The sequence below is a fragment of the Opisthocomus hoazin genome, chromosome 1, assembly GCF_030867145.1.
Source record: "Opisthocomus hoazin isolate bOpiHoa1 chromosome 1, bOpiHoa1.hap1, whole genome shotgun sequence".
Classification (NCBI taxonomy): domain Eukaryota; kingdom Metazoa; phylum Chordata; class Aves; order Opisthocomiformes; family Opisthocomidae; genus Opisthocomus; species Opisthocomus hoazin.
The window spans coordinates 31,371,594-31,384,488 of NC_134414.1; the positions used below are offsets into that span (position 1 = coordinate 31,371,594).

At 38.0% G+C, this 12,895-nt stretch overlaps 1 protein-coding gene across 3 annotated transcripts in view; it reads right to left on the reverse strand.

Moving 5' to 3' along the window:
- TRPC4 (transient receptor potential cation channel subfamily C member 4) overlaps positions 1–12,895 on the reverse strand; it is a 162,619-nt gene that overhangs the window by 25,171 nt on the left and 124,553 nt on the right. For all 3 annotated transcript variants that reach the window (XM_075420745.1, XM_075420763.1, XM_075420753.1), the window contains one exon: positions 3,285–3,424. In XM_075420745.1, the coding sequence (XP_075276860.1) occupies positions 3,285–3,424 (140 nt within the window). The remainder of the gene's footprint in view (positions 1–3,284; positions 3,425–12,895) is intronic.

The following is a 12,895-nucleotide window of genomic DNA, read 5'->3' on the forward strand; positions in this document are numbered from 1 at the left end:
AAGTTGAGTGACCATTGCTGTCCCATGAGGACGAAAATCATGAAATCACCAAGAGAGATCAAACAGATACATAGATCAGGGTACCTGAATGTTTAATGGGCTACTTGATCTTGGTCAAAAGTGGCCCCTTTTTTTTCTGATAATAAAAAGAAAGGTTAAATAATATCTACTTCAGGAAAAGAACTTTAAATCCTTTTCTGAAAGGTCATATGCGAATGTCAACTCTTCCTATTTAAAATGCATGTGCCAATCTTTGCATTCATTATGCTGAATTTCAGAGCGGCAGTAGGAAGAGTGAGGAAGCGGCCTAGCAAAGAGCTTTAAAACAGTGATTACACTGAGGAATCAATTCTAGAATTATTCAGGGGGAAGAGAGGTTAATAGTCCTATCTAAATGGACATTTGGTCTTTGAATCTGGTGAAACATCAATCAAAACCATTTTACAATGCAAACATGTAAGAAGATGTTAGCTTCTACAGAACTGGTGGCAAAGGAGAAATAGCAAATTATTTACTACTAAACAGAGCAGATCTGACATAGTGATCATTAAGCCAGTAAATATGGAGACAAATAATGTATATTTAGTGACTTTTCAGAGTTCTTGCCTTGAATAGGAACCTGTTTCTCTACTAGCTTTTCATGTCAGTGGCTGAGACACATAATCAGTAATGTGAACTTGCATGCAATCTCTAGCAGTTGGAAACAAGCAGCACTAGGTCAAATGCTCAGGTTTAACAAATATTTAAGATAAAGTAAGCAGGGTCTGTATATAACGTGGCATTGCACCTAATTTTATGCATCAGAACAAAATAAATTATCTTCCAAAACCATAAAAAGAACCATTTTTCTTAGAGTACAACTTCTGTTTACATTTATAACCCTCCATCAAAAGACGTGTTGCTTAAAATCTGTCTTCTATAAAACATGTGACAATGCACTATTTATAATCACATTATTTATCGGGGAGAGAGCATTTTCAGTGGATATACTGGATAGTTTAAAAAGACTCACAAGTTGATATACAATCAGAGACAAAAAGCATAGTCCTTAGAAAAATATAAGAAGTACTCATTTTATTTGAATACTGGCAAAGCAAGAGATAACTTTGAGTTCTCTTAGCAGTTCTCTCATCCCAAAATAACACTCTTTGGTGTATTTTACACTACCCCATCCGCTGCTGTAAATAATATCCATCTGCTTAACTATTGTGTCAGTCAGGGAGCCTCGAATGGGCAATAAACTCTATGATTTTCTCTGGGAACGTCTATCATATCGGAAAGTAGTATGAGGGCACTCTCGTAATTTTATTCAAGGGAGTTGGTTAAAATGTTTTCTTAGGTGGCATAAGCTGATTCATAGAAGGTAGAACATATCACAGAAAACTGGGCTACAGATTTGATTCAATAAATACAGAAAAGTTGTATTTTAGAAAAGGCTACCTTGTAAGGTTTAGGAAACAAAAATAAAAGCTTTACATCAAAATGTACTGGTTACATTTGGCATCCTCTCAATCTCACCTGGCACAGAGGCAGGGAACTCTGTTGTAGGTATTTGAAGGAAGTGTGGCTGGGTATTGTTACACTTGCATTACTCCGTTCATTAGATCATCAGGTGTTTCAATTGCCCACCACAACTAAGTCTCTTTTAAGAAACAAAAGGTATTTGGGTGCAACATTGCACATGCAGTGAAAAAATAATAGCCGCAGAACCAAAGATATTGCTTTAAGCACTGTGTTGGTGATGATTGGCATGCAAGTATGAATTTGGAGAGTAATGGATGCACATTATCCCAGATACTGTCACTTGAGTTTCTGATTACTGTAAGCAGAAGCTGTCTGGGAGACAAAAGGATTATAATGTCTGCTAATTAATATTATTCTGAAGTGAATAATTGGCCATCTCCAATGCTTTGGAAACATTCGTTTTCAATGTACTGCTCGCTTTCTTACATGGACAGTGAAATGACTTTAGTTTTCCAATCACTTTATGAGAAAGCATCCTCGTATGTAAAAAAGGATTTCTCTCCTCACACTTTCAAGCATGTTACTCCTTTAGGCAACAGCTCCAAATCTCCTTGAGTGAGAAGACTTCCAAAGGTTTGCAGCCAGAGAACCGGCATGCCAGAAACCTTTTGTCACAGGAGGAGGCTGGTGTGTCAACAGATCACAGGTCTTTGCTCATCCCTGCCCCTGATCGGCTGACATGCAGACCCTTGTGATTAGACACAAGATGATTAATAAATTAGAGGATTCTATGTTCCTCTACACTTATGACAAGGCTGAAGCAGGAACAGCTGCTGTGTGAGTATAGAGAGCTGTAACCAGCTACTTGATGGCTGTCTCTTCTTCTTTTCCCAGCCAAAAGCATCTTGGCAGAGGAGAGACTCTCCTTCAATGTATACAGGGTAGCTGGTGGCAGAGAACTTCAAACAGCTGAAATACAATGCTGATCACAGTGGCCAGTGTAAATGGGCTTGTTAACTTTACTTGGACGTGATAAAAGGTCCATGACAGATGCTAAGAAATGCTTTAATTTCCATTCAGATGTGGTTTCCTTGCGTTTTAGACCATTTTTTGCTGAAAATGTTTCTTTTTATGAGGAATTTCTATCATATTATGGATTCATCTTGAACAAATGCTACAGGTTCCACGGCTTTGGAAAGAAGGTCTGTTGTGCTGGAAGATACTTCAAACAGTGGGAATATAAAACTATTCAGAAAATGTCCATGAAAAGAATGAGAAAACGAACATACCCAGACTCATGTGACCATTTTATCCCCTTCAGCCTTACTTTTTCATGTTGCACTTACCATAAATTTTCAAAACAAAACTAAAATCTTGCTCTTTAGCTTCCCACCCCCCCAATCTTATGTAAATATTTTTCTTGTAGTCCTGTCCACAAGTTTTGCATGGTGCATAAAATTGTCTTAGAAGCAATTATTTCTTACTGAAAAACAGGCAAAGACCAACGTAAAACATAATATGTGCAAAAATCATTAAATATTACCAGTGATTTTCCTGCTCCAAGAAAATAACATTATAACCGTTCAGGATGAAATAACAAAAGATTGCCTGGGCCAAGAAAAGAGATGTACAAATCACATTGTTTCGTTTGCTCTTATCCTGGTCCAGCTTCTTGTCATAGCTGCAAAAGATTCAATGAGCACATCATGCATCTCTTGCATTGATAAGCCTGAGAAACTCCAAATACAGAAGAAAGTTTGAATAAGCTTAATTCCATCTATCTTAAATATTTTGCTGTTGTTTTTTTTTTTAAAGTTTACCTTTGAAAATGCAACAATTTTCAAAGAGATTGTTGCTAAGTACAAGGAGTTCATTACAAAATCCATGAGGTTCCACCAATCATGAATGTAGTCCTGTAGTCCACCATCCCACATCTGCTTAATTTCACCCCAGATAAAACCTGCAAATAGAACATAATTTATTAAGCATGGATACTATATAAAAAAGGCTGTGACTATTCTAGACACTTATCTCACAAAGGATTGATTCTGCTTACATTAATTATAAAGGGAAGGTGGATAAGTGCTCTAAATTACACATCTAGTTAGGTGAACATTAATGTTTCCGGCATTAATTTGTCAGGTAAAATAAAAAAAAAACATCATCTGTTCATACAAGGGCAATTTCTTTGTCTTTCTTCAACCTATTTTTCCATCATAACCTAATAAATATAAAAAGGGTCTTAAAACCAGTCACCACTGCCAACTCTGTCCTTGGTACCTGCTGCAATATAATTCAGACTAGGAAATGTACGACTGCAGGAGTCAATCCAACACATTACCTTATTTCAGCTGAACTAAAGTCTCCCTTTCCTATAGGAAAGAGTAGTACCTCCAGCAGAATAGTTTTGGTTGATTCCTTCCTTTGGGACATGAAGGAATGGAAACTGTTTTCAGGTGTGCAGAGCACACATTGCATTGGACACAAAGTGATACAGAAATAGTCAATCCCAATGGGAAATTTTGCAAGTTTTTTGACGTGAACTTGATTTAACAGCTCCAGAGACAACTGTGTGGAGACTCTTTAATGGTATAAACAGTAAAACCTCTCTGAAGAAGATAGTCCACATTATTGTGTAATATGGTATGACAAAACAACACGGAACATTTAGATGCGTATTTCATATTATTATCTACCAAACTTTTTCTCTGACAACAATACCAACAGAGCTTTTAAGTTTCCACAGTTACTTATTTTCTTAAAGAAATTTCTTACTTCTGTGCTCATTAAAGTGACAAAATTCACCACAGAAGAGACCAGTCTCTCTTACATAGACGTTGAGATACAGTTAATTCAACACGGCTTTTCTACATGTGCTTATTACATGTTCCTTTAGAAAATGTTGAACAGATTTTGTGCAGGAGCCTATAGAGTCCTGCATCACTCTAGTCTGGACTAAACCCACCATAAACCCAAACATTTTGTCTCAATGATCTTCTAGTTGACTGCATGGAAAACTTATGTCTTCTCTCAAACATGATCCTTAAGAAGTAATTCCTGGTCTATTCTTGTTTGTGCTAGGTAGATTTTTGAATTATTTGGAAGGAAGGAGGGGGATAGATGAGAGGAGTACAATTTCATTTTGTAGTGTTTTGGCTTGAGTCTTTCTGTCTCCCAATTGCTTCCAAAAGAAAAGGTTCCCTTCCTCACTAGCTTCTCCCCTCAAACCTCAGCCACATGTGCCTGTCTTGTTTCTGTGTGTCACCATCAGCAATCATGACCCTCAGGAGTATCCAAATCACCAGACTGGTCCAGCAACTTTTATCTTCATAGGGTTCATTTTCAGCCATGCCACCATCACTATTTCAGCATTCTGCAGTTGGGGGAACACATACTGAGAAAGGACCATGGTGGGAACAAGTAGACAGGAAAGTGGGATATGCTCATTTTAGTGTCTACAACAGCCTAGACTGCAACTCTATCTTTAGGTTATCAGACAAAACTAATGCACAAAATATAGCACTGTTATGAAGCTAACATTTATTTTCAAGCTGCAGTCAATAGTGACAAGTAACAGTGAGAAAACAGTTGAACATTATTGCATGGCAGGGGTCATTATACACTAACAGCATCCACTGCTACTCTTCAGTGCCCAAGTTCCATCACAAAGTGAACAGACTTTCACAGGGCTGCTAGGCACGCTCCTAAATGCCTGCCCATTTCAGCCTGTCAAATGACTTAACCACTTACTCTTCAAAGAGCTGGTCACTCCTGACACACAGCATGAACATGACAACAGCACATCTGGCTCCCCCTTCCCTCCACAGTCCCCTCCAACCTTCAACACACTGTCCGTGTGCTGGCAAATATCCTTGCTTGCTCTTCCACTACCTTTCAGGCATACCATGTTAAGCATCACCAGGTCATAAAAGAAGCTGTTTTTTGGGCTGCAATACACCCCTCACATTTCAGGCACTGCTCTGAATCACACCTGCTCCAACTGCAGAATGGCATATAAAAATAACCATTGTGCCACAGGAGCCTGAGGAGACCTGGTGCCAGGCTCATAGGAGACCTGGAGCCAAAGGCTGTGTAATACAGATACAGCCACTAAGACTCAGTGTTAGAGAACAGTTCCTTGGTCTTTTTTATTTAATAATACAGATGTAGCCCCAGGATCTTGACACTGGGCAAACTGCTGTGTCACAGAAAGCAGACAGTTGCATTGATAGAAAATCCCCAAATAAAAAGGCTTTACAGAAATCAATACACATTCATAGAATTAAACCCTTTTGTAATTCATCTCAGTTAAGCATTCCCTTTAAAATCCACTGTAAAAACAGACCATAAATAAGTTGGGATGATTAACAGGACGAATGCTTAGGTGAGAGGCTGTAGGTTCATTAATGTCTTCTGCCAAGATACTCCATGATTCACATGCAGCCAAAGACATGAACTGACAGACATGCAACAAGGCTGTTCTCTGTAAGACTATTGCTCAGCATCATATGCTTTGATAGCACTGCCTAAAATATAAGAGAATTACGTACAGACTGAAAAAGAAATGCTGACTAATGCTGCTGCATTTGATCTCTTTCGTGAGCGAATAGCCAGACTGTTCTTCCAAGCACTTCCTGGGCTTCGGACAATGAAATGTAAAGTTGACACTAACAGAGAAATACTGAACTATTATAGAATAGTGGAATAAAGTATATGGCTATTGTAAATTTGATCATTTTGAATTAGAAACACAATTAATTTAAACTACCAGTAATGCTGAAGTAATTTTGGTAGCTGAAAGTTCTAAATATACTTTGACATCATAATGGTGGTGGTTCTAAATTTTTTCTTGGTTCAAGACAACTTTTATGTTCATCCTGATGCAGTGCTTGTTCTTTTGAAGCAAATGATTATGGAAAATTGGAAATCCTGCATTTTTGTTGGTTGTACTAGAGATATGACAGTTTAGTCTTTCTTGACAGCCAAAGTATCTATGTGCAAACTCCATATATAAATACAGTTACTGAGATCTTATGGGACTTCAGAGAACTTGAAGCTAGGCTGACTGACAGATGCTATGTTTGTGACAGACACACAATCCATGCATACACAGTAGACCTTCCCAGACATGTCTTTTCAAGGCAAATCTTTGAAGTTATAAAATCCTAAGGTTGACTGATTGCCAAAATCCACAACTCCAGAGCAATTTCATCATGAACACTAAGATCAGAGTCTGGAGGTATCAGGTCTCTACAGCTAGATATCCTGAGGGGTGTTCAATTAGAGCAATGAATGCTGGAAGCACTGGGATCTCTGGAGTTCTCTAAGTCCTCCCAAATGTGCCTGAAGGCTTATCCTAGCAAAGCACACACTGAAATCACGTGCCCCTTCTGCAAAGCCAAAGACTTCTCTAAGGCCTGGTTAGCTCACACGATAAGAGTTATTCTAAGCCAAAAACCTCAGGGGTTCCAAGTTGTGCTGTTTAGGATTAGTTTATGGTCACATAGCCAGAGGTCTCGAAAACTTCTAGATCATAACCGTATTTTTTTGCAAGAAGGAAGTGTTGAGGAGAAGTCAGTCAACTCTTCTCTTCACAGGGTCTGATACAATATGCCGATTTTGATCTGTTACATTAATTGGGAGAATCAGGAAAAGGCTAAGAAAATTTATGTATTAAAAAAAAAAAAAAGACATCCAGAGATCGGGTCAGAATTATCTCTGTGGCATTGTACACTTTCCTTTTCTGTTTAGAAGACTGGACACAACCTGACTTTATTACCCAAGGAATCTTCTGGGCAATTCCAAAATACAACCTGACATGATAGGAGAAGACATGCAGTGACAATACCGTCTAATGGGTGCATTGTTACAGGTAGGAAAGAGATCTAGAGTCCAGGCATTATCTGCTTATTAATGTGCCAAAGCAGCAATGTTATCTCATGGTGACAGAATTCATGTCAGAGCTATATGTTCAGCAGCAAGAAAGATGACATCTCAATAAAGCAGAGGGGACATCACCAGCCTGTATAGTGGTACTAGGGAAAAACTGCTAAGAGGAACCAGCCAAATACAAGGGGTAGGTCTAAAAGCAAGAGCCTTTAGAAAGTCAGGCTGGGGATAAGTTCATTGCCCAAAGCTCTCTTCACCTCCCTGGGAGGAAAAAAGCATCTCCCAGGCAATAATCCTACCATCTGCAGGTGGCTCAATCTTCCCATTGACTGAAAAGGGAGTCATGGAGGATTAGGCTGAACTAAAACAGATGTCTAACTTCCAGGTGCCTGAATTTAGCTGAAATAATTCCACCCAGAGCAGATTTCACTGCTTTAGCTTGATAAAATTTGCTATATTCTGTTTGTCTCTTTACTCTGACTGTGTCCTTCCTATCTCTTCACACCAGCTAGATTTCACATCTGCCTCTTACACCCTCACCTATCTATTCTCTGTCAATATGCTTTTATCATTTATTACCACTTGCAAGGAAGTTATCAACATTATTCTGCTCTTCCACCTCATTAATCAAGGACTTAAATTGGAAAGTTGAAGGTGAGAGTTTCAAGCATTTCTTGCATTGTTTATAACTAGATACTGGAGCAGTAAAAGAGAAATAACTGCATGGATATTTTGAAACAGAATGAGATAATAGAAACAAATCTCATTAAACACCCCATGGTTTTAATGGGATGAAACAGACATAAATTCAGTGCAAGAATCACATAGACCACATGATGCACTCCGAATGACAGACACCATGGAGAGGTTTTGCATAGCACTGTGAAGTATTATACATGCAGGCTGATCAATGCAACCATTTGACTGAAGTCCAGTTTGCCTGATGCAAGAAAGGAACTAAAATAGATCACATAAAATAAATTTGGAGAAAAAATCGGAAACTGTGTGATAAATATATTTTCTTTTTGCAGTAAACATTTCTGAACATTGATGAAAAAAGGTTTTTCTTCTAAAATCAGCCCTATATACTGTAAAAATAAATTTTATCCATGCCAACAAAATGGATAAAAATTAAAATGCTTCTTACTGAAGGACAAAAGGTGCTGAAATAAAATAAGAACTTTCTTAGGAAAATACCACCTTTCATTGTAATTACCTCATAAGACTTTTAAAAATTCTGGAGTAATGGATAACCCATACTACATCTGATAAATCTGTAGATTTTTGTGTATGTAGATACATCAATACATATACACTGATAAGACTAGGGGTGTTTTTTAATACATGTATCTATAGACTTAGATTTTGAACCTATATTTCCAGTCTTGAAATCTTTGGACGTTAGACACAGAAATGCCTTTTAAAAAATGTGGACCTACTTTTCTGTTCATAAAGTAAGACTCACTTTGCTCACTCACACCTTGCAACTTAAAGCAGGGCATCAGCTCAATACTCTTATGAATGTTCCCTGTCCCTTTCAATAAACTTTTGGGTTAAACTCAATATGTTTTTGTGCAGGCTGGCCTATAACTTTCAGATGGTAAAAATTCCGGATCTATGCTGATTGATCTCATTATCAATTTGCAGCTACCTAGACCTGTGATTTTACTCCTATGGAACATATCTCTCATTCCCATGCAAAAGAAATAATCAACAAAAGAATAACTCCCCTACAAAATCCATTCAAAGATGTATTAAATTCTAAGACAAAAAATCCTGAATACACCTTGTCTAAATTCCTTTCTGTACTGAGTCTTGAGCAACTACAAAAATCAAATACATTTTCCAATAACTGTAAACAGCCACAAAAATGTTATGCCATCTCTACAACACTGACTTTTGTTGTTCATAAATATAATTATGGTTAAAATCTCACTGTAAATAATAACATAAAGATTTGTGAAAGAAAGATACAAAAGGCAGTATCCAGAACTATTTTTTTTTTAAAAAAAGATTTGTGGATCCCTAGCTAATTTTGTCCTTACCTTTCCCACAAAAGGTTGGTTGCTCTGTGCTATTTTTGTTCCTTACCATTAAGTGATGGGAAGCAAAAGGTTCCTCAGGGTCAATCTCTGCATGCCAAATTCAACAACAACCTTTTAGTATGTTTCATGGAAAACATATTTTCACTGCACTGTGAAAACATTTAACTGACAAACTCGACTTTGCTCTAGTATGCAATCTAGAGTTTTTCACAGATACAGGAAGAAGTGAGACAAGCTGCTAATGATCTAACTCTCTCTGAAGCAAAGGAAAGTAATTCCAGGGAAATCCAATTAGCATTGATAAGGCTTGAAATATCTCTTCTGTTTCACACCTGGGCTGATGAACTGGTCTCTGCTGAAGGTATATGAAGGTAACAAGAGGAATAGAGAGGCATCCTGGCATAATGCAGGTGCTCCCAATCTCTGAGGCACATTTTGTTGACAGAATACAACTATTTTGAAGGAACAGGCACAACATCAAAAGCACACCTTCTGCTTTCCCCTGGGGACAGAGAAACGGGTGTTTGGGAGAGGAACAAGTGCACAGTGTCTGGGTCCTGTGTCAGGACAGGCAAGGAGATGGGAATGACATGACCATTTATGTCCCAGCTCTCTTTCCAGGAGATATACTCGAGCAAGCCGAGTCTGGGAATTGCTGGTTTAAATTGTCTGTGCACACAGCTCAACACTGAGAATACTAAATATCTAACCTCAATTCATTCTTTGTCTTCACTTTCTTATCTGTACAACTGAATTTAATTCCTTCTCCCACAGATGCAGTGAAGATGAGTTTAGTAATGCCTCTAGAGTGCAGTGAAAAAGTAATGAACAATACAAGGATTATGGAGTATTCGAGCTTTTTTGATGAACTATACCAGAGCTGAGAGCACTCAGTGTTTATTATGTACCAGCAGTGTGTTTACTCTTGTGTTCGAGGAAAAGTATAATTTCTAAGAAATAGTGATCAGCTGCAAATGAAATTGGTCTAGGCATGGCATTATGAAATATGGTGTTTTCTATATGTATATCTGTATTTCACCCACTATGCAATGGCAGATGCAAACGGTTTGGACAATCAGCACTGAACAGCCCCTCAAATATTTATGGCTTTGTTTCACCACCAAGTCCAACAGCATCAGATTGTTCAGTTGCTTGAGTATTTATGCAGTAAGGCATCCATATAAGTGGGATAGCCGTTCCCCTAACCCAGTATCTTTAGAAGGGACAGCAGTCAGTATCTTTAGACCACGCACTTTCTTTCATAACTTCAACAGCAAGAAGTCTGATTTTCACAGTACTCCTATAAATGCCAAAAGAAAATGTATGTAATTAGCATTTAAATTTTATTAAGTAGTCCTTTGAATTTCCTTTGCAAAATGTTCTGAAATGCAAATGAATTGTAGTTCATTATCATAGGGGAAGATTCAAGGAGATTTAACTTACTACATCTATCTTAACATTATTGGCCCCTCTTCTCCTGTTTTTCTGCCTCTGTAGGTTTTGGTAAAGAACTGGACTATAAGCCAAGAAAAAATGTTTAATGTCTTGCAGTGCATGCAAAAATAAATTGTAACCCTGGATTGACTGTTATGTTCAATATGAGTTTACTAGTGGGGTTAATAAAGTCCAAATCACTCAAAGATGCTCATCCAAAACATTTCAGGTTCATGTACCTAATCCTTCCACACCAGTGGACTGTAGATGGTGACAGTGTAGTTGTCATGATCTAGAGAAACACGAAAGCTACTGTATTTTTGTAATGTATTATGTGCTTAAACAGAAGTGTCTAGCACCATTTTAGATGCCCTAAAGATCCAAGCTGACCACCCCATTCATTGCCAAAAAAGGTACACGTTTCCTGTAGGGTATTTATCATAGGTACAACCTCTCTGCGAGTTCAGACTTCAAAAATGGGACCAGGTCCCTTTTTGTAGGTACCTGAGTTGCTTTCTTTATGTTTACTTTGATTTAATCTCCTAATTCACAACAACCCTAAGTGGCTGAGTTTGGAGTAAGGGACTATGGATAGGTGCCTAAATATGGAGATACAGTACAGAAATTCTGCACATTTCTGGTTTTGAACTCTTCTCTACAATAGTGTTGTGAACAGAAATTTAGCCAGTCGCAAGTATTGGTCCATGCTCTCAGGTACTTTTGCACAGCAGTCTATAAATCTCTTCAAAGAAGAAGTATATCCTTATTTACGGCTTGTAAATCTCTGTTCAGCTCAACAAGTTTACATGACAAGTGGAGCATGCATAATTTTGCTCATTATCCTCTAATCTCCATGGCTTCATTGAAATTGTTTGTAGCATGTATTTGTCAAAATTATTTTAATAGAGAAAATAGTTTCTTGCTTTCACAAAATATTGTGGGAAGGTAAGGCTTACATTCTATCTATTATCATAGACAGCCTTAATTTATAAAGCAATATGTAGTCAATATGTACAGTACTGTAATCTAATATTCATTAAAGTATTGTATCTCCAAACATTTGCATGTTCCTTATCTTTGCCAGCACTTACTACATTCTCTCAGTGTTGCTAGAATAATATAACAAAGATATTCTTATCAGGTAGTTAATAGTAAGAAATACAGCTTTCAAGCATGCTCAAGGCTTGGATCCACAAAGGGATACAAGACCTGCAGACAGAATAAATGAATGTATAGCTGTCTACGAAACACGGAAAGGCTTTTATGGCATTGCTCAAAAGCTCACAGAGGCCAGCTAGGCATCACATGTGCAGCTTTAGGCAAGGCCAGAAGTGGGCATTTAGGGATGTAGGAAATTGCTCATCCTGTTCTCTCCTATGAACAAGCATGTAAGGATTTGAACATCTCAATACTGAGGATATAAACTTTTTATTTGGGAGACCAATCTCATGAAGGGGTTTAGTCTCTGAAATATGCCATGATTCAATGTCTAAGTTAAGTACACAGTACTGAAAGTAAAATTCACCATGCAAAAGACCTGAAGTCCCCATAAATTGCATTTTATGCTCACTTTGAGTTTCAAGCGCATAGCTGAGGTCCACAGCCTACTGAGTGCTAAGAAAGCCTGGACAAGCGGAACACCAGGAAATGGAAAGAGGAATGAGTCTGAGACACTGTGTCTCACCAGTATTTAGAAGCCTCTCTTAGGGCTTCAGCTAGATGTCTCTGTGAGACTGAGTTTGAGCTTCCCAAACATCTTCCTTTCCTGAAATGCTTAAATTATATGCCCCAAGAGCAGTGTGAATTTTTGGCACTGCAGCTTTATGGCTAAAATTCTTGCACATGGAACAGGAAACCTGCCTTTTCTCAGCCTGAGGGAAGACTGAACCTCTGTCCCAGTAAGGTACTAGGGCAGGAATAATGATGTGGAGGTAAAACATTAAGCACTCCTGTTAGAAATGGGAGAAAGGGAAACTTAACGAGAGAGAATTAAAGAAGGCAAAAAATCCAACAGGTGTCTTTAGCCTCCTTACTAAGGACCCCTAACAGGAAGCAAAGGCATC